Here is a 25,307-nt window from a genome sequence, read left to right as displayed (position 1 = left end):
ATCCACAGAAGGCTGTGAGCCCAGTTTTGGTGCTTAAAAGTTGGTTGAGGAGAGAGCAAAGTGCTGAGCGTGTTGGGGGTGGCCGCAGGTGACATAGGGCAGCTGCTGTGCTGGTACAGTCCATGTCTCATAGGGCACCCTGAGAAAGATGATGAAATGGGCTCCGTCCAGACCAGGTGGCACTTTAAAGTGGGGAAACCCTTGAGTGGCCAGTGGTGGGTGCATCTGGGATGCTCAGAGACCTGTCACTGACCAGGGGCCTCATCACCGATTATTATTGAGGGTCTGGGGTCTGGAGAATATTTTGAGAACGCAGAGTGTTAGCGGGGATGGGGGCTGATTTCTGAGAGAGGGTGACCTGGTTGGGTGGTGACTGGATGTGTAGGCCTGTGGCTGCCCTGTTTCCCAGGGAGTCAGCCTCTTGGGGCCACGTCACCCAAGCCCGCCCACCGGCCCACCTGACCACAGGGAGGGCTGAAGCGCCCCAGTGTGGCTGAGACCTCCTTGGCAGCTTCTCAGGCCTCTAGTATTTCTTCTAGTTAGGTTTCAGAGGACCCTTCCAGCTTCGATAAGACAGTGACAGCTGTCACTCACCAAGCACATGTTATAGCCGGGCCCTGTTCAGCAGGCTATGTGGGTGATTTTGTGAATCCTCCCAATGGCCATGTGGTAGGGGGTATCCCCAGCTTACAGGGGAGAACATTGAGGCTGGCGAGGTTGGCAGCACAGCCAGGAAGTGGCAGAGCTGGGATCAAACCCAGGCCCCTTGTGGGGCATGTGGAGTTTTTTTTTTTTTGAAAAAAAATTTTTTTAATAATTTTTTTTTGTATTTTGGCCACGCCACGTGGCATGTGGGATGGTTCCCCGACCAGGGATCAAACCCGGGTCTCCACAGTGAAAGCGCTAAATCCTGACCACTAGGCCACCAGGGAACTCCCCACGTGAAGTTCTTGAAGCCATCTAAAAGGCAGAGTGAGAGGAAGGCAGAGGGCATCCTGAGGGGTGCGTGCAGAAGCCACCAGTACACAGAGGAGGGGATGGGCCCCCTGGGCCCGGGTGTCTTCCTGCGTGTCCTCCAGGAGTTGGGGCACGTGGATCTGAGATCTCTCTGGGAATTGGGAGCACAGGGAGGTATGGCCTGGGCCTTCTCTGTGGGCTTGCACAGAGACATAAGCAAGCTGGGCTCCGTGCCAGCCCAGTCCCTCCCAGTGCTCTGTGAGGCCCCTCCCAGTATGTGAGTCAGTCTGTTTTAGAGAAAAACATGTCACATTTGCCAGCCCAGAAGGGTTATCAGCAAGGCTGGAGCTGCTTTTACGACTAGGTCGGCTTTGCCTAGCCTTTTGGGGCTTATGTTCTTACAAATTAACTGCGGCAAGTTTCTAGATGGTTCTAGAGCTGGGATTCTGAGATTGAGCCAGGCGACTTCATGGGCTTTGTTGCTTTCTTCTGGTATGGGGTGCCCATCAGTCTCCTCTGATATTTCTCTGGGGTCTCCCCTCCCCAGCCTGAGGGCCCAGGAGGCTACTGAGGTGGGTCCTGCCTGTGCCATCCAGGCGAGTTACAGAATGGAAGGCTGCCGGCCAGACGGCCTTACCTTTGCTGCTGAGTCGTGCATGTTGCTGCTTACCCTGCTGCGCTGGAGCTGGGCCGGCAGGTGAAACAGCCTCAGGGGCCTGCCGCCTGAAGGGGGTGTTCCCTTGACCTCCTGCAGCTCTTCAGGAGCTGGGAGGGGTGACATTCACTCGCAGGGGCCGGTGTTTTCCTGTCTAATTTGTAGTGTGGTTCTCTGCAGTTAACCCTTCTCTAATGGCTGTTGTAGAGCCAGAGGGGGTTTAATAAATCCCTGACCTCTTAACCCAGCAGGGCTGGAAGGATTTGAAAACACCTGGCACCTTAGTCTTCTAGCGGCTGTGATATAGTTCTCAAAGCCAAGTGAATGCCAGCAGCGTCAGGTGAAGGTTACCGCGTGTGTGGAGGAGAAAGTGTTTACTGGTAGCTGCTGGGAAGGACATGTGAGTCAGTGAAATCAAAATTTGTGGAACCCATGTGGTTTTATTTTTTTCGTAACCCCCATAGTTTCAAATCACTTCTTGCTCAATCTGGGTAAAACCTTGGCTGACTGATTTGCCTGGTGCCCCAGGAGCCTTTCCGAGTAGGCAGTAATCCATCGAGAAGATACATGATTTGTCACTGAGCCGCTGGGTTTAAGTAAATTTTCTCGTAGCTGAAGTTTATCCCCTTAAGCACCAAAACTTCAGTGATGTTGGATGGAAAACTTTCCAAAATGTGTCACGCACCGATTGTTTAATAGAGGGTGTGCCGGCTGGTTTAGCATTCTGGTGACTCGGGGTGGTGATTAGGACCAGCCCTCTATTGCAGCTTTGGTGTGGCTAGGCCTTGGGGTGCTTTGTCCCTGCACTAACCCGGCCTAGGAAAATGGCTCTCAGTTTGCTTTCGTCAGCTCTGTTCTTGCTGCTGCTGTTCCCCCAGCCTCTGAAAGCACCCCACTCCCTCCCAGTATCGGCCAGGCTCTTCAGACTTGTGGGATTGGGGTCCTGGGTTCCAATGGGTCCTTGCCCCTGATTCGCTGTAGGCCCTCGGCTCCACTCTGTTCTCTTTTCTGCGTCTCCCTTTTCCTCTCTGAAGGTTACGGAATTGGGCGGGTCAGTTTCTGAAGTTTCCTTTTGTTCTGATAGGGCTGTGGTTTTCAGGATTTGGTGAGGGCCCTGCAGCTCTCCCGGAGCCGCCTGGCTCCGCTGAGACCTGGGAATCGTGGACATTTGGATCGTGCTGCAGATTGAGCCTCGCAGACACCCTGGGGGCCTTTGGGAATTACTTGCATCTTACAGAGAGAGAGAGTAAAGCTCAGAAAGGGGACTCGACGTGCACCAAGGCACCCAGCTTTTTTTTTTTTTTTTTTTTGTGCGGTACGCGGGCCTCTCACTGTTGTGGCCTCTCCCATTGCAGAGCACAGGCTCCGGACGTGCAGGCTCAGCGGCCATGGCTCACGGGCCCAGCCGCTCCGCAGCATGTGGGATCTTCCCGGACCGGGGCACGAACCCGTGTCCCCGGCATCGGCAGGCGGACTCTCAACCACTGTGCCACCAGGGAAGCCCAAGGCACCCAGCTTTTAAGTGCTGTGGGGGCTGGAAGGGGGTCGCCAGGCTCTACATCCTATGCTTCTTGTACTGCGCATGCTCAGAGGTTCCCCAGTGGGTGGCAGCCCGTGGGGAGCTGGAGGAAGGCTTTGTGTGCCTCACTGCCCAGCCTTCTAGCTCTGCCCCCTGTTTGGGACTGTCCAATCCTGTCTGTGGAGAAAACTAGAAATCTTCCTGTCTCGTGTTCCCAGCTCCACTTGGAAGCTCCTGGAGACGGTCCCAGACAGGCAAGGCAGGGAGAGCCTAGGAGGTAGAGCCGGGAGCCCAGCAGGCGGGAGGGGTGCATGAGGCAGGTGGGAGGGAACTCTCGGAAGGGCACTTCATGGGCATATGGTGCCCCCACATCGGGGAACATTCTGCCAGTCTGAGCCCTTTAGAGGACGGTGCAGGGAGATCAGCGACCTCTGAGGTTCTGTCCACCCCTGAGAGTCCCCATCTTGGGACCCACTGGATCCTTTTACTGCTCTGTTCCTTCTGATCACAGCAGAGAAATGTATGGGGGCGGAGTTGGGGAAAGTCACAGGGGAAGTGACAACATCGTGAGACCCCTAAGCAGATTGAACTTAGTCATGGTTCCTGGTCCCAGTTCCAGGGTGAGCTGCTCATGGGAAGCCTTTCTGCCTGTCTGCTTTCTGCTCTAGAACCGAGGCCTTCTCCCTCAGATACGTGCCTCTCACCAGCAAGGGAGGATCCCGCTTCTTGGACCCCTGCTGGGCCAGTGATGCCCAGCCCACTGAGTAGCCCAGTGCGGTGGCAGAGCCAGGCTTCGGCTTTCCAGCTTCCTGGTTATGGGCTCAAGCTTAGCGCTCCCTGTCGGGTTGGCTTGGGAGAGGAAGGATGCCTCCAAGGGCTGTATCTTCTCAGATTCTTTACTTCTAGAACCTGAGAATTGAAGAAACAGGCTCAGGAAGGGGGTGGGGTGTGGCTTCAAATTAAACGGAGTTTAGGGGGGCCAAAACCTTAGCCCTAGTGTCCTGCATGCCTAGCCCCCCCCACTCCCCCCGCATTATCAGAGCGTCCTGATACAGTTCCACTGTCCTCTTGGGGCTGAGGGTAGATAAGGGTGGCAGGAAGCATGGCCACACAGGTGGTTCTGTTTGGGGAGAATAGTCCAGAAATGAAAACCAGTACCAGCCAGTGTGAAATTTTCTGATTTGGATCAGAACCAGCAGCTCCCTATTGTGTCCACCAGTGGGACCCGTGACCCCAGGCCGGCAGTAGGGAAGGATCTGGGCAGCTTCCAGAAGCATTGGCCGTAACCAGGTGGTTGCTGGTTTGCCGACCATCGTAAGGGTGGCACAGCAGACTGGAGGTGTCCATCGTTTCCTGAGCACCTTCCCAGCTCCTGGATTCAGGCTGGGCCCAGTGGAACAGAAAGGAACATGCCCAGGGCCTGTCCTTGGGGAGCTCCAGTGGAGGGACTGCGTGCAAGGGTTTCAAAACCCTTCCCGCTGCGTCACCTTGAACATGGGCAGTGCTGGATTGGAGGACGCAGTCACCGGGAGGGGGAGGAGGTAGCAGGCATGGCGGGCCATCTACGCCAGCTGTCCCCAGGGCAGGGCTCCCTGAAACCATAATGGCGTGGATTTATTACTGTTTAAAAATATAACGGCTTAAAACCAAGTGAGAGACCTGGAATTAGTCACTGTGGGAGGCAAGACCTTCATTGAAAAAAAATTCCCTATATTTTGAACTAATTTGGGATTTACAGAAAAGTCACAGAAATGGTACAGAGTTTCCCCACCGCCCTTACTTGACTTCTCGCGTTAATGTCTTTCGTAAACATGGTGCGGTTCTCAGAACCAGAGAGAGGCTCACCACTGGTGCAGGACTGTTAGCTAAAGGCTTTTCCCGCTTTCATTGGTGTTTCCTCTGCTGTTGTCATTCTGTCCCACGATCCCACTTTGCGTCCAGTTGTCATTTCTCCTCCTCCTCCTCCACCTGTTCCTCCTCCTGTGGGTAAAACAGTTCCTCAGTCTTTCTTCATCTTCCATAACCTTGACCCTTTGGAAGAGTTACTTTTGTCGAATGGCCCTTAATTTGGGTTCGTCAGACGTTTTCTCATGATTGGCCTGAGGTTATGCCGTTTTGGCAGGGACCACAAAACGGGTGTTATTTCCTTCTCGGAGCGTCTTCTCTTGGGGTTCCTGATGTTGGTTGGTCCTGTTAGTGGTGGTATTGGTCTGGACCACTCAGAGTGGTTTCTGCTGGACTTCCGCTCTGCGGGGAACCACAGAGCCCTCCTGATGAAGCTGGTGAGTTCATAATTCTCTTAGGTTTGTCTTCAGAGTCTCTGATTGTCCAGGAGAACGTTTTTTGACAGCCAAAGCTTCATTCTCGATACCTTGTAAAAAGATGAGGCTCATCCCCAGAAGTGTTCTTCAGTGTTCCTTCCCCTCCCCAAGGCCCAACTTGGAGTTTGACTTTTGTCGCTTGATTTTCACAGGGGAAGTGATGGCGGGCCGGCCTTTGACTTAATATCAAGTATTCAGATTCTCTTTCTTGGTTAGTTTGGGTGTGAGAGGAGTGAACATCAGATCTCTTTGCTCCTCCTTCCAGATACTCTTCATCGGGATCTTTTCTTTAAAAAAAGAAAAAACCAGAAGCCCTCACTGCACAGAGGCAGCTGCGGGAAGTGAAACCACAAAGGGGCCTCAGCAGCACCCGTGTCTTCCTCACTCGGTGTTTCTCCGGCTCCTGTTTCTGCTAAGTCGGCTCCGCACATTAAGCTCTGCCCTCTCTTCTCCCCAAGTGCCTCCCTGCCCAGCGGTCCAGTGAGCAGCCCCAGGAGCGTCCCCGCCACGGTGCCTGTGCAGATGCCGAAGCCCAGCAGGGTCCAGCAAGCTCTCGCAGGTAGGCAGGCTGCTCCCTGGTCCAGGTTCCAGAACAGACTGTGTCTGGCAGGGCCAGGACTTGGGGGCAGGGGAGAATGCGTGGGGTAGGGGGAGGAGATTGTGGGGCAGGGGTCTTGTTACCCTGTGTGTTCTCATGGAAACCCAGAGAGGCTCCTTGGCGGGGCGGTGCCTTTTTTCAGTGATGGTGTATCCCCCAGCGGGTGAGCCTGGGTGCCTGTTCGTTTGTCTCGGTGTTGGGGTGGGTGGGTGGGGGGGGTCATGCCTGATGACGGTGGGTGCCCTGGTGTGGCCTTTCCCCACCTTTTACGTTTTCACAGCACCTTGAATTATGGTTCAGGAGTCACTTTTCTGTCCCGAAATGCTTTAGGCATTTCCCTAAAGGGGCCCCCTGGGGAACTCATAGAACTATTTTGGCTGGAGTTAACATTTTGAGTAAGTACTTTTGTGTCTCACTAGATCTTTTGTTAACCTTACACCTTTGAACTTTTTAAAAAAATTGATTAATTAATTAATTTATTTTGGCTGCATTGGGTCTTTGTTGCCACGCGCAGGCTTTCTCTAGATGTGGTGAGCGGGGGCTACTCTTCGTTGCGGTGTGCGGGCTTCTCACTGCGGTGGCTTCTCTTGTTGCGGAGCATGGGCTCTAGGTGTGCGGGCTTCAGTAGCTGTGGCACGTGGGCTCAGTAGTTGTGGCTCGCGGGCTCTAGAGCACAGGCTCAGTAGTTGTGGTGCACGGGCTTAGTTGCTCCACGGCATGTGGGATCTTCCCGGACCAGGGCTCGAACCCGTGTCTCCTGCATTGGCAGGCAGATTCTTAACCACTGTGCCACCCGGGAAGCCCCAAACTGTTTTTTAAATTCCTCTTGCGGGTATTAGGAAGCCACTGAAAGTTATTTTTTAACTTATGGGAAATGTAAAATCGTACATGAAGATACACTGAGGAGTCTGGTGAGCCTCCATCATTTAAAGATGGAGGCAGAGGAGTGAGCTAACCAGACTGTGTGTTGGGTGAGTCACTGTGGTAGCACAGGGGGGATTGGAGGGGACCAGGCCTAGAGGCAAGGAGACCCTGTGGACCTGGACTTCATGCCTCAGGTGGGCCAGCCACTGACTAGGGCCGTGGCAGTAGATGGAGGTAAGGGCTTCTGACTTGGTGGTTGGATTGGTTGTGAGAGGGGAGGAAAAGAATGAGGCCTGGTGTACAGCTGCCGACAGAGATAATAAATCATCATAATTAAGGAGGAAGGACGAGGGGTTTTGCATGTGTGGTAACTCATTTCATCCCAATAGCAACTCTATGGGGGAGGAACTTTGATTCCCATTTTATGTTTAAGGAAAGTGAGGCTCAGAGAACTCTGCAAACCTCCCAGGGCCAGCCAACCAGCGCTTGGCAGAGCTGGGATTCAGCCCCAGGCATTCTTGGCCTCAGAGTCTGGGCTCTTCGCTGTGAGGCGATGGGGCGATGGGTGGGGTGATGGCTGTGGCTGTCGACAGGCGGAGATGTTCCAGCGGCAGGGAGGTTTGGACGAGCAGTACAGAAGAGCAGCGTGGGGTGGAGTGGGGCGGCCCGTGCCCCCCTGGGAGTGAGCTTACGGAGACCCGGTTGGATGCCGGGAAGAAGAGCCCTTGAAGGACATGGAAGGACCAGTCAGAGAGGCGGTAAGGATGGGAGAGTGGGGCCGGGAAAGCCCCAGGAGGGGAGGCTTTCAATCTCTCAGCTGCTCAGCCATCAGCCCTTTGCTGGGGCAGAGAGAACGGTGAGCAAAAATGTGACGACTAGGAAATCCCTGCCCAGTTTAGGTCTTCTCGTGGCATCCGACGCCACAGGTGATTCAGGCCTGTGTGTGTGTGTGTGTGTGTGTGTGTGTGTGTGTGTGCGCGTGTGCGTGCGTGTGCGCATGCGTGTGGTGCTGGTCTTGTTGGAGAGAGGTTGTGGGGGAATGGGCCCAACCTGCACACGCCCAGCTCCGTTCAGCTCTGCGGTCACTGAGGCTTTAATACCAATGCCGTGATCACCTCTGCACACAGCTCAGAAGTGGTCTGGGTGCTGAGGAGCTCTCGAGGCTGGACCCTCTGCAGGCCACATCCTCTGTGTCCCCTGCCACCTGGGCTCTCACAGTGATCCTGGAGGCAGGCAGGTATTTTAATCTCCATTTACTTGTCAGGGAAACAGAGCCCAAAGTTTCAGGAACTGGGTCCCGGTGAGGACAGAGTAGATGAGCCGGTGGCCAGACGCCACCCCGCCTGAACACGTGGCTCTGGCTCGTACCTGAAGCTGGGGCCACTGTGTGGGCCACCAGGGAACCAGGGATCCTGCGCCCACCCCCAAGAAGCAGGGTCTGGAGAGACCTCTCAGCTGGGCTGCAGTTACGGATTCGATTATGGATTTGGGAACGCGCTTGCCGCATTGAGGTGAGCACCTGGGCACAGGGGTCTGCAGGTAGGTCTCCAGCCCGCGGATGTACTGCGGAAGGGCTGCACGCCCCTCTCGCTGGTGGAGGATCCGTGTCAGCCAGGCGCCTCAGGTGATGGCTTTGCTGCCTGCGGCCCGGCCAGGGCCTCTCCTTCAAGGGGGTGGGGAGGAGTGGGCCTCCGAGGCCGGGGCCAGGCTCCCACCCTGTGAGGGAGGAGGAGTGTCTGCATTTTACGCTACCAAGACCTGCCCAAGACCGGTCAGCCGGTGGGGAGTGGTACTGGCCTTGAGCCCAGATTGGTAAGGCCAGGGCCAGCAGAGGGTAGGCTTGGACCTGAGCCCTGGTCACTAGACGAAAGGCCAAGGCTGGACATCAGAAAGGGGGTGTCTGCACATCTGCCCATGTGCAGGACCTGCCAGGGGCTCCAGCAGATCTAGACGAGAGCAGGAAAAGCCGTGGCTATCCGAGCTGTTATGGCAATTTGGGGGGGCTGTCCCTGAGCCCTTGCTATTGGGGAAGATGTGATGGCCCCTCTTGGTCCTCCCCCTCCCCCCCACTGCCCAGTCCTGTCCACTGGATGCTGCTTTTGTGAAGTGTTAGCTCTGGGGTGATTTTCACACTTTTTCACAAGAAGGCAGACCTGCAGGGCATGCGCTGCTTGTCTGTGGGCGTCTAAGTTAAGACTTAGCTGTCTGTGGCTTGAATTCAGAGGAGCAGGTCCTGCATTGAAAAGGGCAGGAGTGTTGTTCACGCTGGCCTCTTGCGGGGCTGACATGGTGGCCTCAGGGATGTCTGCTCCCCAGCAGGCAGGGACCGGGCACCTCTTGGAGCAGAGTGAAGGAGACAGAGTAGGAGGGGGACGTGGCTGTTTCAGATGGGCAGTCAGGGAGGGGCTGCCGGTCAGGGAGGGGCAGCCAGTGCAGAGGGGTCTGCTTGATGGGCGGGAACTGGTGCATGTTGGGGCAAGTACAGAGCTCCAGGGTTCTCCTAAGGAATTGTTCTCTTTTTTTCCATCTATCTGCCCCCTGTGCCTGCTTGTCATTTGGCCCACCCGATGTTTAGTTCCAAGGGAACCCACACTTTGAGCCCAGGAACAACCTTGGGATGCTGGTGGCATCGAATTACCTGATGAGCGGGCACCCAGTGTCCAGCCTTGGTCTTCTGATGTGCACTCTGGTGTCTCCTGCGGAGTGACCACCACAGCACACCCTGTGCTGCCCAGGCTGCTGGCCTCTGCTTCTGTCCCTGACTGGGCACACTTGCCCCATTGAGAGCCTTTGTTCTCTGGTGGAGGCCACAGTGGGGCCCAGTGGATCCCGAGGCCATATCTCTCCTCACCGCTCTGGATCGCCTTGGAGTGGGCAACAGGTCCACCCGGCTTGTCCGCTGTGCCCAGACCCCTTGCCAGATTCTGAGCACCTAGAAAGCCCCCCTAAGGGAGGTGCCCGAGGGGAAGCTCAGAGCTCCCTTCCCTGGGGGAGGAGGTGCTTTTGAGCCTGACTAGGGATGGGGAGGATTGGGTAGAGGGTGCTGTGGACAGCAGGGTGGCTGAGAGTGTGGCAGGAACGGGTACTCCAGCAGGAGGACATGCTGTGTTCCAGGTCCTTGGGGAGCGCGGGTGAGGGTCTGGCTAGGATGCATGTGGAGCGCCAGGCTGAGGAGTGAGGCATCCCTCCTGCAGGCATCAGGAAGGAGGGACAAGACTGGACAGTCCACTCGGCGCAGCTGCCTGCTGCGGCTCCCTCCCGCTGTGGGCTGCCCCTGTGCTCCCACCCAGGGCAAAGGGGACCAGAGAAGGAAGCCACGGCTTGGGACCTTAACTGCTCCAGAGGAGCGGTCACAGGGGCCATGGGGACGCCTCGGTGGGGGAGCAGGCCTGGGGCAGCATTCCCTCTTGCCTGCCCCGGGGATGGCGCTGAAGGCACCTAGGCGGGCCAGGTGTGGCGTGCAAAACAGGCAGCGTCCCAGCGGGGGGGCAAGGTGAGCAGGAGCCGAGGGGGCGCGGCCGACGGGGCGCAGGGGGAGGACCGTGAGCTCCAGCCCATCTGCGTTTCCATAACTTGGCTGCGCCCTTCTGTGTCGCCCCTCTGCTCTCCTTCCTCATGCCTGGCACAGAGAGGTGCCCACCAGAACTGCTCAGGAGGCTTCCTGGGGCGGCGTTCTGCCCTCTGCCCTCCCGAAGCAATAGACTCGCCCCCTGCATGCTCCAGGCACGGGCTGATGGGTTGCTTGTACAGACCCCTTTGGAGCTTGGGGCCAGGGCTCCCACCAGCCAGGCATTTCACTGGTTCCCGACCCAGAGCTTAGCCCTGCCGGCCCGGGTAGGCCCTGGCAGCCTCGAGCTGCCGGAGTCTCCGGGGAGATCGGCAGGTCCTGATGGCCGTTGACAGTGCCAGCTGGACACAGCCGGGGTTTGTGGAGGTCACATGCTGAACGACTCCTTCTAACGTTTCTCCCCTCTCTGCATGTCTGATCTCGCACCCCGTGTAGGCATGACGAGTATTCTGATGTCAGCCATTGGACTCCCTGTGTGTCTTAGCCGCGCACCCCAGCCCGCCAGCCCTCCCGCCTCCTGTCTGGCCTCTAAAAGTCACAGCTCAGTTAAGAGATTGAGGAAAATGTCCATGAAAGGTAGTTCCTGCTCACAAATACTCTCTGGCCTCTGCTAAGCCTCCTCCGAGTCTTGCTGCCTCTGACTCTTCTGCACCGATCACTCTTCTCTGACCACCACGGCCCTCCGCCGCTTCCTTCGAAGGGCCAGCCCATGTGGGGCTACTTCAGAGGGGTCCCCCGATGACCACTGCCCTGGCCGTCACACGGCCAGGGAGGAAGGGGTTTCAGAACCGTTGGAAGGTGCTGTGAGTTTTGATAAAACTCAGGTGGAGGGGCCTGTGGGTAGTAAGTTCTAAACCTGCCATTTCTAAAGCCGATGGTGGCTCTGCTTCCATCGTTGGGCCAGAGAAGTGTGACCACTCCGGTGACCTTCAGGATGGTGTGAGAGGGAGCATGGCTCTGGCTCCGCCAGTCCTGGGTTTCCAGCGCTCACGGGCTTTGTGAGCTCACACAAGCGTCCTGTTCATGAGCGGAGCGCCTCCTACATGGCAGGTTGGTTGTGGGAGGAATAGGAAGGAAGTAGCTCGGGAAGCACCTGGCACGTAGTACTAGTACTAGTACGGTGGTTGCTCTGATCCTGTTCACTGCCTGTCTAACCCCCGCCCAACGGGGGAGGAGGGAGGCCAGGGATGGGCGGGGCTAACCCTGCCCAGCACCCCGCCCCCGCTCCCCCCCCCCCCGCCCCGCCAGCAGTTGCTCCCGCCCTGCTCCCCCTCTTACTCTACCTCAGAGGCCAGCAGCTTCCCGAGGCACTCGGGTTTGCCCCGGGACAACAAGGCTCTCAGCAGACGCTCTGGCCTTCCTGGGCTCGGATGTCCCTTTCGTGGGGTAGGCGGTCGCCTGGCTGGCCCCCTTTGAGAAAAGTGGCTCCTGGAGAGTTACCTCCAGTTCTGAAAGGCTGCCTGGGCACGGGCAGGCAGGAGAGGAAGGGATGCTGAGCCAGGCCTCACCGGAGGGATTCCAGGGTCCAGCTGGAGAGTGGCCTGTCCCTAGTCGGTGTGGCCTTCTAGACCAGGCTTTTCTAGAAGGCCTCCCCCCTCAATCAGAATAGAGTCCCAGCCAGCAGGATGGCCACCTGGTGCCGGTGGGGACTGTGCTTTTGCCTGGCTTTCTCCCCAGCGACCAGAGCCAGGGTCCTAGAAGTCTGTGTGTATGGGGGTGCATGTGCGTGTGTATGGGGTGCGTGGTCTTCCTTTGCCTCTAGCTGTTTTTCAGGTCATAGCAGCTGATGCCTTTACAGTGATCATGGCTTTGGTTGGTATTAGGTCCACTTTTTAGATGAGAGAACTGAGACTCAGAGGTGACCTGATTTGGTCCCAGCCCAAGAGCCAGAATCCAACCTGACATCACCAGGTCCCCTCATAACTGTCACCTGGCCTTCTCTGGTCTAGAGGGAGCTCAGGCTTGTAAGTCTTAGCAGCCACAGGCAGATGGCCGTGAGCTTGGGCTCACACCAGAGCCCCTCTGTTCTCAGGGTCTAGGACCAGGAGCTCCCCCTGACCTTGAGGCAGGATGACAAGCCCTGCCGGGATCACGTTCCCCTGGCTGCCCTGGTCTCCCTGGTCCCTCCCCTCTGCTCTGCTTTGCTGTCCCTCTATGATTATGCGGCTGCCTCTGCCTGGAGAACCCCTGCCATGCTGATTCTCTCTCTAGCTGGGGGCGTTTCTTCTCCTTGGGGTGGGGCCTCTTTGGTGCAGGGCCTCGCCTCCGGGCTTCCTGCACAGGTGCACACAGAGGAGTGGGAGGTTTCGGGAGGAGGGGGCGGGGACAGAACTGTGGGCAGCTTAGGAATCGAGGAGACACGTCACTGACACCCCACAGTCCAGGGAGAAGCCCAAGAAGACTGGTTTGCTGTGGCCGTGTGGCTGTCATCCGCAGTTGGTGTGCACACAGATGCCCCCATGGGGTAGGCACGCACTACACACTTGACTCAGAAAACAAACTTCTCTTACCGAGACTTTCTTACAAGAATGATGAAAGCTGAGTAAAATAACACGGCCAGAATGTGCTCCAGAGTATCTGTTTTAGAAGCTGCTGTTTGACTCTTCCGCATGTCCTCTGAAGCCTGGGACAGGTTTCCTGAGTGAAGGTGTGCAGGGCCGTGGCCAAGGCCCCGTCGTGGCTCCTGAGGGCTGTGGCCAGCTGCTGTCTCTGCCCCTCTTCTGTCTCCTCCAGGGCTCCTGGGGCTGGGCCCCCAGCGGGTGGGCCGGGAAGGGCTCAGCCGGCAGAGCTGTGGAGCGTTCTGCGCCTGGCCCAGGTCTCTCCTCTCCTGCACACTAACCTTCCTCTCTGAGCCGCCCTAACATCCCTCCCAGCAACTTGGACCGCTCCCTGTCGTCCTTTCTCTCTCGTTCCAGCGTCTCCAGTTCTTTCTCCTCCGGACACCACTTATGTTCTTCTCTCTTTTAGGAGGGCCTCGAAAGCCAGAGCCAGAGCAGGTGATAAAAAACTACACAGAGGAGCTGAAGACAGCCCTGGATGAGGTGCGTGTCACGGGAACCACGCTGCTTTTGGTTTTGTTTGGAAACGAGGGGTGGCTTAGACGAGCATGCCAGCCTGTCCCCTGCTGGAAGGTGCTTCCTGAGGAGCCTCTGGCCTCGTCCAGAGAGCCATCCTGCCCCCCTGGCTGTTGGGAGGGCCGGTCGGGGTTCCTGTGGTTAACCCAGCCTGCCAGACCCCCGTCACGGCTGCACCTGGACCTCTCTCTGCTCAGCCTCGCTTCGGGGCTACGGCACCACTTTTCTCCGATTTGAATGGAGAGTCCTGGAGAATCTGGAGGGGTGGGGTCAAGGTCACTCGTGCCAGCCCAGAGCCGAGGACTCTCTTGCCTCTTCCTCCTGCAAACTGAGTGCATAGGAAGCACCTGGTTGGTAAAGGTTTGGACAGAAACCTGAAAGTCATCCTCACGTCGGCCCCTCCCTCCAGCCTGCTCTGCCCTCCCCCTTCACAGCTGTCTGTCTGTCTGTCTCTGCCCTTGTGCTCACCCAGCACAGCTGGGCTGCTTTGCCCCCCCGCCACCCCCCTCCAAGCTGCCGTCTACACAGCCGACATGTGGCCATGATGACTTAGTACCCGCTGCTCACAGCCCCTCAGCCGGGCCCCCGACATGTAAGACGAAGCCCCAACCCTGAATGTGGCCGTCAGGGCCTCCCGGGATCTGGTCCTCCCCAGACCTCGCCTTGTCTCCTGCACCCCGGTCGCCCCTTGCCCTGCAGGTGCACCGCCCCTCCTGGTGGAAATGCTGGCTCCCGCTTCAGAACGGTCCCTCTACCCGAGTGCCCGTTCCTGTGCTTGTGCGTCTGACAAGTTCCCTTTCCCTTGTAAAGCCCGGCGCTGAGGGCCCCTCCCGTACTTACCTCTCTGCCTGGCTGTTCCAGCCGCCGTCTCCGCCTGTGCTTCAGTTGTTACACGGGCCCCAGTACTTGGTGCTGCCTGCCGTCCCCTCTGCTGTGGTGACGGTGAGCCCTCTGTGCTCCCAGCCTCCAGAACAAACGGCTGTCAGATTCAGTTAGTCTGGGGTCAGGCACTTCAGCAGATGAAGGCGGGTCCTACAGGACTCGCCCCCTGTGGCACAGGGGCCGTGGGTGAGCGTTCCCCGCGTTGGGTCTCCCTCCAGGACTGCATCATCTGTATGGAGAAGCTGTCCATGGCGTCCGGCTACAGCGACGCGACCGACAGCAAGACCTTCGGGCCGGTGGCTGTGGGCCGCTTGGCCAAGTGCAGCCACACCTTCCACCTGCTGTGCCTGCTGGCTATGTACTGCAACGGGAACAAGGTACCCATGGCCCGCCGGGGCCAGGGGTGGGGGTCGGGGTCTCCTTCCCGCAGCTCGTCCCTGTCATGTTGCACTTAAGCAGGTGACTGGGGCTGCTGTGTGAGGGGCCCAGGGCCCGCTCGGAGGCAGCCTTGAGATGTCTGCAGCCCTGGCCCTGCAGCAGGATGGGACTGGGGGGTGGCAGGTGACGCTTGGCTGCCCTGCCTTTGGTGTAGTTTAGCCGGAGTGGACAGGTCAGGGGGATGGAGAGAACGAAGGCCCGTGGTGGGCCTTGGGGCCTGGCCTTTGCACAGTGTCCCCGTGCCATCGTGTACCAGCCAAGGTGCCAGCTTATCAGTCCATTGTTCACGGGGTTTTCTTTTTCATCTTAAACATGACTCGGCTGTGCAAGCTTTTGCTCATAAACCTCATTTTCTTACCTGATGCCAGTCTCTGGGTACCTTGTCCCTTTAATGAAAATTGCATGAGTTTCTGGGGTAAAACTTATCTTTCCAAGGAAGCTTCTGGAATCAAGTTTCTTTGCGAGGAGGCTGCCTGGGAGTTGGGCAATGCGCCTGGGACCCACTGTGTGACTCGGGGCCAAACCCGTGTCCCTGTGGGCCTCTTTGCCACCTAGCCAGCGGGGTGGCTGGCCTGGGTGCCCTCTCAGGGGCCCCAGCTCAGTCCACGGCATTCTGCCTTGTCCCAGGATGGAAGCTTGCAGTGTCCTTCCTGCAAAACCATCTATGGGGAGAAAACTGGAACCCAGCCCCGGGGGAAGATGGAGGTGTTCACGTTCCAGGTGTCCCTCCCCGGCCACGAGGACTGTGGGACAATCCTCATAGTCTACAACATTCCCCATGGCATTCAGGTAAGGGGCTGCGGCACAAGAGGAGCCTCCTCGGCTCTTTCTGGAATCAGCCCTTCTCGGGTGCTGTCCTTTCTTTCCCGCCCCCTCCTAGCAGTCTGCACACCCCGGGTCACTGTGAAGGTGCCTAGGCTGCCAAGTCAGGCTACCAGCACCCAGGAGGCACTGGTGCTGGGGGCTAGAGCCAGCTCCTAGGGCTGTGGAAGCAAAGAGGTGGCCCTAGCCCTTTCCTGAGCCAGGGAGGGCTTCCTGGAGGCAGAGGCATCTTTGCTGGACTTGTACTGGGCGGAAGGCCAGCAAGTGTCTAAGCAGGAGGAGCGCTTTTATTGGGCCGCCGGCCGGCGAGCCCACAGGGGCAGAGCACAGGGTGGGGGGTGCTGGTTGGCTTTGCTGCCCTTGAGGGGCCCGCTCAGTGGCCTGATCCAGGCCTGCGTGGGGCGTGCGGGGACAGGAACCCAAGCTCATTGGGGACCCAGACGGGAGCCCTGGCCCCGGAGGTCTCTGCCTTGGACCGGGGGGGTGGGGGGGATCTCAGAGCCTGGGCAGGTTGGGAAGATATTGCGTAGTGGGGGCCAGGAGTCTGACGGGATGTCACTCGGTTTTGTCTAATTAGGTGCTTCCCCTGGTTTCCCTCCAGTTCTCTGTGGCTCAAAGTGAAATTTAGAAACACTCCAGACAGCAGTAGAGCCAAAGAGCTGGAGGGGACTTTGGAGTTATACATGGCGTGTCACCATGTGGCCGAGAGCAGAGCAAGGGCCGTGTGCGGTTCCAGCCGCCAGCCTCTGTCCAGCCTGCTGCCACTGTCTCGGGCCCCACTCCGGCCACTTCTAGAGCGAGAGTGGAGGGGCTGTGTGCCCGAGTGAGGGTGTCAGGCGGCGGGCCCTGCCATCCGGTCCAGAGAGCCCCATGCCCAGAGGACCGCCAGCGAAGCAGGCGCTTCCGTCCCAGCCTCTAAGGGGTCCGGGCTCTTCGGGGAAGTGGAGGGAGTTAGCCGGAGTGTCTGACGCCAGGCTGAGCAGCCCGGGTTCAGGGAGGGCAGTCGTGGGTGGGTGCCGTGTTCACGGTGGGTCTTCAGAGCGAGATGTGAGATGGCAGTTGATTTGGTTGGTCACTTGAGCGCAGCAGTAGCCCCACCTGGAAGGCGAAGGGGTGAGGCTGGGTGCCCGTGTCCGAGCACCTCTGCAGCCAGAGGGCCCCTCGGCTCCCACTCCCCGCGTCTGTGTGCCTCCTGCAGGGCCCGGAACACCCCAACCCTGGAAAGCCGTTCACCGCCAGAGGGTTTCCCCGCCAGTGCTACCTTCCGGACAACGCCCAGGGCCGCAAGGTGAAGACCCGGCTGACGCCCCTGGGAGTGGCCCCCCCTTACCCCGAGATGGCAGCTCTGGGCCCAGCTGTCTGTGTGCAGTGGGAGGCGGTGGGGTGGGGAGGGCCCAGCTCGGCGGCCACACCAGATCTGCCTCTGCTCACCTTCTTACTGCGACAGGCAGAGGGGGACAAGGCCTGGGGGCCGGCTGGGGTGTGGGCCACCCCTTCCCGGGGACCTGCCGTGCGTTAGGCGTCCCAGGTGCCCGGGGTCCAGGGAGAGATGAGCTGACCTCACAGGTCCTCCAGTGGGAGGACGGGATGGGGAGGCTCTGGGGCCGCTCTACCTGGGTGGGGGGTGGGGGGCGGCCTGCAGAGCCACCTCTGCACTGAGACCTGAGTTGGGACTTCCCGGCTCTCCGAAGGCTGGGGAAGAGCGTGCCAGGCAGAGAAGAGCCGGTGTGGTGGCTTTGGGGTGGGGACAGCTCCGAGGGTGTGAAGAGGCTTAGGGAGGTGAGGGGGTGTCAGGGTGGGTGTCTGCTCTCCAGGCCAGCCCCGGGAGCTGGGGTTTGTTCTAAGCGCTTGTTCACGGCCACCTTCTTCCCCCCTCCCTGCCATTCCCTCCCCTGCCCCTTCTTCCTGCCTCCCCACCATCCCCTCCCCCTTGGACAGGTCCTGGAGCTGCTGAAGGTGGCCTGGAAGAGGCGACTTATCTTCACAGTAGGGACATCCAGCACCACGGGGGAGACCGACACCGTGGTGTGGAACGAGATTCACCACAAGACAGAGATGGACCGCAACGTGACAGGCCATGGCTACCCCGACCCCAACTACCTGCAGAACGTGCTGGCCGAGCTGGCCGCCCAGGGGGTGACTGAGGACTCCCTGCAACAGCAGTGAGCTGGGGGCGCAGGCGTCCCCCACCTGGAGCCCAGGCTGCTCCTGCCTGCCTGTCCCCATCCCCCGGCCCCCCCAGGCCCGGGTCTGCGTGGGAACTGGGCGAGCCTGGGAGTCATACTTGTGAGGGCTTCGGATGCAGCTACCTCAGTGCGTGGGCCCCTCTGTCCTCGGTGGGCCGCGTTGGGCCCTCAGTGCTGGGGGCCCTGCAGGGGGTGAGGAGAGACTGCCTGCTGTGCCCCCAGCCAGGGGCAGGCCAGGGTCTGGGTCAGCTTCTCATACCTCAGATGTTCTGTTTGCAATAAATGCCCTATAGCCAAAGTCAGCGGGCCCTGGTGGGTTTGTCAGTGGAGGGGCTGCGTGTGTGTGTGTGTGTGTGTGTGTGTGTGTGTGTGTGTGTGTAAAATCTGATGTGTGAAGGCCAGCACACACATGTCCTGCTGCGTCAGAACAGAAAGCGGCCTTACAGGCTGCCCATCCAACCCCCTAAATGAAGAAACCAAGGCTGCAGTGAGGCCAGGAGCCGGACGCTGACCTGAGCTGCCCCCTGGGCCCCACCCCAGTTCTCCTTGCAGGACGCAGTCCAGCAGCTCTGCCAGGGCCCCTCCCGTCTCCTTCCCCAGGGTTCTGGCTTTCTAAGCAGTGCTCACATGGGGCAGGTGCTGCTGTCTTCATTCTACAGGTGAGGAAACTGAGGTTCAAGGGTACAGTGAAAGCGGTAGAGCCGGGACTGGAATCCCGGACAGGATCGATCTGACCCCATCCTCAAAGTTCTCATCCTTCCCAACCTTCTTAGAAGGAGGATCCAATACTCGCAGACTTGCTGTCTGCCTGGCGGGGGTGAGTGTGGCCTGGGGCTGAAGAGACACACACCGAGTAACGTAACATGGGGGAGGGGGTTTGCGGGAGGGGGTTTGCTTTCACAAGCCCTTCTCGTCTTAAGAAAACGACTGAAATTCTATGTTAGGACTCGCTGGTACAAAGATGAATATATGTTAGAGCATTTTCTTTCACCTAGAAGTTCCTTTTTTTTTTTCTTTCTGATTTTAAAAGAAATTAAAGCATTTTTGTGGACCCTTAGCAGTATCGTGGCCCCTGGGCACTGTGCCCACTGCCTCGTGGAGAAGATGGCTGGGGAGGGCAGGGAGGCCTCCATGGAGAAGCTGGATCCCAATCCTGTTTGGTCCCACAGTGAGACTCGCTCCACTGCTGACAGGGCACAGGAGTTGGGTGGCCACCCGCGTGCCGCCCCCATGCTCGGCTCCCACCATTACCGCACAGTGAGAGTCAGAATCGGAGAAAATGTTCGCAAATCTTATGCCTGATAGGGGTCTCGTATCCAAAAAATATCAAGAACTCTTACAACTCAACAATAAAAAGAGAGATCCCCAATTTTTTTAAAATGGGCAAAGGACTCGAATAGACTTTTCTCTGAAAAGGATACACAGATGGCTGACAAGCACATGGAAAATGCTCAACGTCATTAGGGAAACGCAAATCAAAACCACAAAGTGATACCACTTCATACCCATTAGGGTGGTTATTATAAAAAAAAAAGCAGGGAATAAATATTGGTGAGGATGTGGAGAAATTGGAACCCTCATCCACAGCCTGTGGGAATGTAAAATGTAGCCACTTTGGAAAACAGCTGGGCAGTGCCTGAAAAAGCAGTTACCATATGACTCCACAATTAAAACTACCAGGTAAATATCCAAGAACTGAAAACATGTCCACGGTAACACTCACAATAGCCAAAAAGTGGGAGCAACCCAAATGTCCATCAGCTGATGCACGAATAAACAAAATGTGATGTATCCATGCAATGGAATGCTATTCAGCCAGAAAAAAGAATGAACTATTAACATACAACATGGATGAGCCTTGAAAACATTATGCCAAGTGAAAGAAGCCAGACAGAAAAGGATGCACTGTGTGATTCACTTTATATGAAATATCCAGAAGAGGCAAATCCAGAGAGACAGAAAGTAACTTAGTGGTTGTCAGGGGGAGGGGGAATTGGGAGTGACTGTTTTAATGGGTACAGTGTTTCCTTTTGGGGTGGTGAAAAGGTTCTGGAGTCTGGTGATTTATGGCCAGTGAAATTTAAGAGGAAGTCTACAGGGGCTTCTAGGAAAGCTTATGTTTTTCTGATAAAAGAGATAGATTGGATAACACCTCCCTGCTCCTCCCTTCTTCCTACTTTGATTGAGGATATGATGGCTGGAGCCACAGCAGCCATCTTGCTACAATGAGGAAAAGGCCAAGAGAATCTCAGAGACATTGACCTTATCACCATTTGACCAAACCCATGCCAGCAGCTGTCCTCCTCCAGGATTCTTGTAAATAAAAATAAATCCCTCCTTGTTTAAGCAAAACACAAACAACCCCCCCAAAAAACAGCCCCCAGAAAACAAAAACCACTGAACTGTACATTTTAAAAGACATGGTATGTGAACTATATCTCAATTTTTAAAACACATATAGGGAATTCCCTGGCAGTCCAGTGGTTAGGACTCCACGCTTTCCCTGCCGAGGGCCTGGGTTCAGTCCCTGGTCGGTCAGGGAACTAAGATCCCACAGGCCATGTGGCACAACCAAAAAAAATAATTTAAATATTAAAAAATAAATAATTAAAAATTTAAAAATACATATATAGTGAGAACCCGTGGGAGTAATGTAAGTAGGGCAGGTGTCCCAAACCCCCAGGCCAAAGACCGGTACCTGTCTGTGGAAAAATTGTCTTCCATGAAACCAGTCCCTGGTGCCAAAAGGTTGGGGACTGCTGAAGTAGGGGACTTGCCAGCTGTCAAGGGCTCTACAATCCTTTCTCTGAGTCCATTGATTCCTTTGGACGAAGGAACTGGGGAGTGAGCGAGGATGTGGCCTTGTGGAGGAAGGGCAGGGTGCAGAGATGGCGCCAGGGCCAGGGGCGGTGATGGGGCTGGAGCCAGACAGGTTGGGGCTGCCCACTTCCTTCCCTGGGTGGGGATGGAAGGCCAGAGGGAGGCTCCTGGCACCTGGGGTGCAGGAATCTCTGGCATGTGGCCCTGAGCCCTGGTTTCCAGAGATCAGCCCTCCTCCCCAGGGCTGGGAGGCTGGGTGGGACCCAAATTCAGACATGGGCCTCTGGGGTGACCTGGCCTGCATCTTGGGGGTCCAATGACCTCTCTCGCTCAGCTCCAGCGGCCCTGCTCCTGCCCTCCTAACTGGCCCTGGCCTGCCAGCCCTGCCCAGCTCCCTCCCTGTGGTGGGCTGGGCTGGGAGGAGGAGTGAGGGTGCACTTATATTTTCAGGTCTTTCAAGCCCTCGGCCAGCGGGGCAGCCTGACTAACCAGCTCCTCCAGGCCAGGCCCGAGGTGTTGGGGGAGGGGGTGAGGCCGGAGCCCCAGGCTGTGGGTGTGTGGGTGCTCTGCAGGCCATCATGGGGCTCCCCTGGAGGCAGCTGCGCCCCTGGCTGCTGCACCTCGTGGTGCTGGTGTGGCCCCAGCCCTGCATGAGCCTGGGTGAGTGGGGGTCCCAGGATGGGTGCCCCTGGCCAGATCCAAGGGGCTGGGGCACCTGCCGGGACCCTGGGAGCCTGCCCCCTCCGATTGGGAGAGGCAGCCCCAGGGGCAGTGGGCCCTGGACCCTCACCCCTATCTCCACGGCCACAGAACTCATTCCCTACACACCGCGGATAACAACCTGGGACCTGGAAGGCAAGGTCACAGCCACCACGTTTTCCCTGGAGCAGCCGCGCTGTGTCCTGGAAGGGCATGCCACTGCTGCCAGCACCGTCTGGCTGGTGGTGGCCTTCAGCAACGGTATGTCCTGGTGCAGGTCTGGGGCTGAGGAGAGCTGCAGGGGGCCCTGGGAACCCCTCACAACTGGGTGTGGATTGGGAGTTTGGGCTTTATCCAGAGGGCGCTCTGAGAGGTGACAAAGTCTCATGTGAGGCATGGCAGGCCAGGGCTGGAGGCCTTGGACCCAGCCAGGGGCTATGGCGAGGTCCCGAGGTCCCGAGGTCCCTAGGTCCCATCGTCCCGTCTGCTCCTCCCCTCCGGCCCCAATCTGTCTGTCCCTCACTCCTGCAGCCTCCAGGGACCTCCAGAACCCCCAGACACTGGCTGAGATCCCAGCCTCCCCGAGGCTGCTGACGGATGGCCACTACATGACGCTGCCCCTGACCCTGGATCAGCTACCCTGTGAGGACCCAGTGGGTGGCAGGGGGGGCGTCCCGGTGCTTAGGGTGGGCAATGACGCCGGCTGCCTTGCTGACCTGCAGCAGCCACGCTACTGCAACGCCCCCCTCCCCGGCCCTGGACCTTACAGGTGGGTCACCCAACCTGGACCTTGGGAGAGGGCTGTGCTGGGAGAGGAGGGGTTTTGGGGACCAGGACTGCCCCCCCACCCCAGCCTCTCCCCAGGCCTCTGTCCTGGCCCGGCTCCTTCCCGGCTGCAGGTGGAGCAAGCCCCTCCCCTTCACAAACCTGGGTTTCTTCCTCTATGGGGTGCGACCAGCTGGGGGGGCAGACAGAATGTAGCCCTTCCAGGAGGCCCACGAGGAGGAGGTGGGCATCTCAGAGCCGGTGGGGTGGGGTGGGGGTTGGGGAGGAGTCTGCAGGCCCCATAAGGGGGAAGGGGAATGCTGCAGGGCCCACCGTCCCTCCCACAGGTAGATCTGGCGGGAAACTAAGGCTGGGGCTGAGGGTGGAGCCGGGGTGGGAGAGCAGGTGTCAGACGAGGGGGACAAGACCAGAGGTCCTCAGGGAGACCAAGTGCGGCTGGGGGAACTGGCAGGGGGCGCAGGCAAGGCGGGGCGGGGCGTAGGCTCCACCCACGCCTCCCTCGCCCTCTCACCCAGCCCGGCCAGGTCCCCTCCCCCTCCCCGTGGCCACTCCCTGGCGCGGCCTCCAGTTATACCTGCCGCCCGCATCCCTAGCGGCCCCCGGAGCTGTCCCGTCAGTGCCAACCTTCCTCCGTTCCTCGCGGCTCGGAAACCTTCCAGAGCTCCGCCCCCCACCCGCGGACAAAGATACAACCTGGGCTTCGCACGGATCCCGGTGCCCCCCGAGCTCAGCCTGCCCCCTCCCGTGATCCAGGGCTCCGAATGCGTCCTGATCACAGCCCTCCCTCCCTGGCCTTTGCCTGGGGTGCCCGCTCTTATAGAGGGGCCTTCCAAGGCCTCACAGACTCCTCACAGCCAGCAGTTCTCTAGGAGGCCAGGGCCCCCCAGCCCCATGCGCCCCGCTGAGCCACCCTGAGCCACCCTGCATGTGACACTTAGTAATCGGAGCCACCTAAACTAGATAGAGTGTCTGGAGAGCGACGGTTCAGATGGTTTGGGGCTGCTGGCAGAGGTCACTGTGGCCAGAGAGGTCTCCGGGGGTCCTTAGAGCAGGGCCAGGCTTTGGCCGGTGCTGATGGGCCCCACCCTCCCCTATACATAGAAAGGCCCACAGCCTGGCCAGCCAGCAACAGCTGCCTGGGGCCTGGCCAAGGTGGGTGCCTCACCCAGGGCAGTCGAGGCTCGGAGCCTCACCCTTCCTCCTCTCCCCAGGGTGAAGTTCCTCCTGATAGACTCCAAGGGCTCACCCCAGGCCCAGACGAGGTGGTCCGACCCCATCAATCTCTGCCAAGGTAGTGCTGGGGGAGGGGCGCTCCGGCTCCAGTCTGCCCCGTGTGGACTGGCCGCCCTCTCCACCATGGTCGTGCTCAGCCGGCCCCTCCCCCTGCTGCTGTGGGACTGGGGGCTCAGAGGCAGCCCCACCCCCACCCCCAACCCCATACAGAACCTCGTGCTGGAGGCTGGGGCACCAGGTCGACCCCATCAGCAGAGATACCGGCTCTGTCCACCCCGAAATGTTCGCCAACCCTCGGGTGCCCCGGGCCCCAGCCCCGTCATAGACAGAAGCAGTCGTCCCCTCCTTCAGGGAGCCAACCCTGTGCCCAGCACTGCCAGGTGGAGAAGGGCCAGGGCAAGAAGGAGGCTGGAGTCGGTCAGGGACGTGGGTCCCGGGATAAGGAAACTGCACGTGAAAGGCTGGAGTGTCCCACGTGTGGGCGCCCGGGAGATGGGCTGAGAGGCCGGGCTGGTGGTGTTGGTGGGTCTTGTCATGTGAGGGTCTTGAATGCCAGGCTCCAGGAGCAGGGCAGTCCTGAGCTCTGCTGCCACGCTTCCTGCCACAGGCGGGGCAGTGGGCAGGCACATTGCTGGGAACAGCCCAGAAGGTGAGGCCAAGGCAGAGGCTGGAGCGATGGCTGGTGGTCCAGGCTGGCAGAGCACAGATGCCCAGCTGAGAGGGACAGATGGATGGGCTCAGGAGGCTGGCTGGGGATGTAAGGCAGCCAGCCTTGGGTGTGAGCATGGTGGGGGAGGTGAGCGCCCTGGGGTCCAGGGGCAGCCTCTGAGAGCCACTGTATGTGCAGGGAAGTCCCCAGGCTCCATTGACACGTGGCCAGGCCGGCCAAGTGGTGACATGATTGTCATCACCTCCAGCCTCTCTTCTCTGGCTGGTCTCCTGCTCCTGGCCTTCCTGGCAGCCTCCAGCGTGCGCTTGTGAGTGGTGACACCCCCGAGGGCCCCTCTCTCACCCTGAACCCCTTCCCTCTCACTGGTCCCAGCACCTGGAAGCCCTCCATGAGCCCTGTGGTTCTGAGGTGGGCGGTGCCCCTTCCAGGGATGTGCAGGGAATTCCACCCCACTCCCGAATATCTCTCACCTGGGAGGTCGGGGAGGTGGTCCAGCAGGTTCAGAGAAGGGGTCACCTCGTCCTGCCTGGGCCCTTCTCCTCCCTGACCTTGTTTTCTCTCCAATGAGCCTTCTATCATTTCAGCGAACGGACACCCAGGTAGTCAGGGTGGCCACCTGGAGGAGGCACACCTCCAGCTGGTTCTACAAGGGAGGAAAGGGAGATCAGAGGCTGCAGGGGGAGGGCTCTGGGAGTGGGGAGCTCGGCAGCCCACTCCACCCAGCAGGGAGACCGCTGCGCCTCTTCCTCTCCCCATCCAGCTCCAGCCTGTGGTGGCCGGAGGAGGCCCCAGAGCAGCTGCGAACCGGCTCCTTCATAGGGACGCGCTACATGACCCACCACATCCCACCCAGCGAGGCTGCCACGCTGCCCGTGGGCTGCGAGCCTGGCCTGGAACCCCTCCCCAGCCTCAGCCCCTAGCCTGGCCCATACAGCTGGGGCTGGGGCCGTGGGGGACCTGCACCCACGTGCCCCTCCCCCATCGCACCTCCCCACCCTGCCTGAAATCCATCCCACCACTAGCAGCCCTGCCTTGGGCTTTCCCAGTTCCCCCGCTCCAGGCAGTGAAGTTGCACTCAGGGGAGGGCTGTGGTCAGGCTGGGCATCCAGCCTCCGCCGCCATCTGCCTCTGTTCCGCCTGCCTCGAGCAAGGCTGGAAGGTGACGTGGAGAGACCGCCCTGACAGGAGGCTTCCAGGCCCCAGGAGGAGGCCTGC

At 58.8% G+C, this 25,307-nt stretch overlaps 2 protein-coding genes across 5 annotated transcripts in view; both read left to right on the top strand.

Moving 5' to 3' along the window:
* Positions 1-18,175, top strand: part of DTX2 (deltex E3 ubiquitin ligase 2) — a 34,400-nt gene extending 16,225 nt beyond the window's left edge. For 3 of the 4 annotated variants that reach the window (XM_060078373.1, XM_060078375.1, XM_060078374.1), the window contains 7 exons: positions 5,911-6,011; positions 10,918-11,058; positions 13,450-13,523; positions 14,657-14,815; positions 15,504-15,665; positions 16,897-16,986; positions 17,637-18,175. In XM_060078373.1, the coding sequence (XP_059934356.1) occupies positions 5,911-6,011; positions 10,918-11,058; positions 13,450-13,523; positions 14,657-14,815; positions 15,504-15,665; positions 16,897-16,986; positions 17,637-17,864 (955 nt within the window). In that variant the 3' untranslated portion in view covers positions 17,865-18,175. The remainder of the gene's footprint in view (positions 1-5,910; positions 6,012-10,917; positions 11,059-13,449; positions 13,524-14,656; positions 14,816-15,503; positions 15,666-16,896; positions 16,987-17,636) is intronic. The other variant, XM_060078376.1, reaches the window with a different exon arrangement.
* A 3,107-nt stretch (positions 18,176-21,282) lies between these two features.
* On the top strand, positions 21,283-25,012 carry UPK3B (uroplakin 3B). The gene is made up of 6 exons (XM_060078377.1): positions 21,283-21,364; positions 21,515-21,664; positions 21,935-22,172; positions 23,401-23,480; positions 24,270-24,399; positions 24,853-25,012. Exons 1-6 carry the CDS (start codon positions 21,283-21,285, stop codon positions 25,010-25,012), a joined length of 840 nt encoding a protein of 279 aa, XP_059934360.1.
* The last annotated feature ends 295 nt before the right edge of the window (positions 25,013-25,307 follow it).

This window comes from Mesoplodon densirostris, chromosome 16 (assembly GCF_025265405.1).
Source record: "Mesoplodon densirostris isolate mMesDen1 chromosome 16, mMesDen1 primary haplotype, whole genome shotgun sequence".
NCBI lineage: Eukaryota > Metazoa > Chordata > Mammalia > Artiodactyla > Ziphiidae > Mesoplodon > Mesoplodon densirostris.
This window is presented reverse-complemented; position numbering and strand designations above follow the sequence as displayed.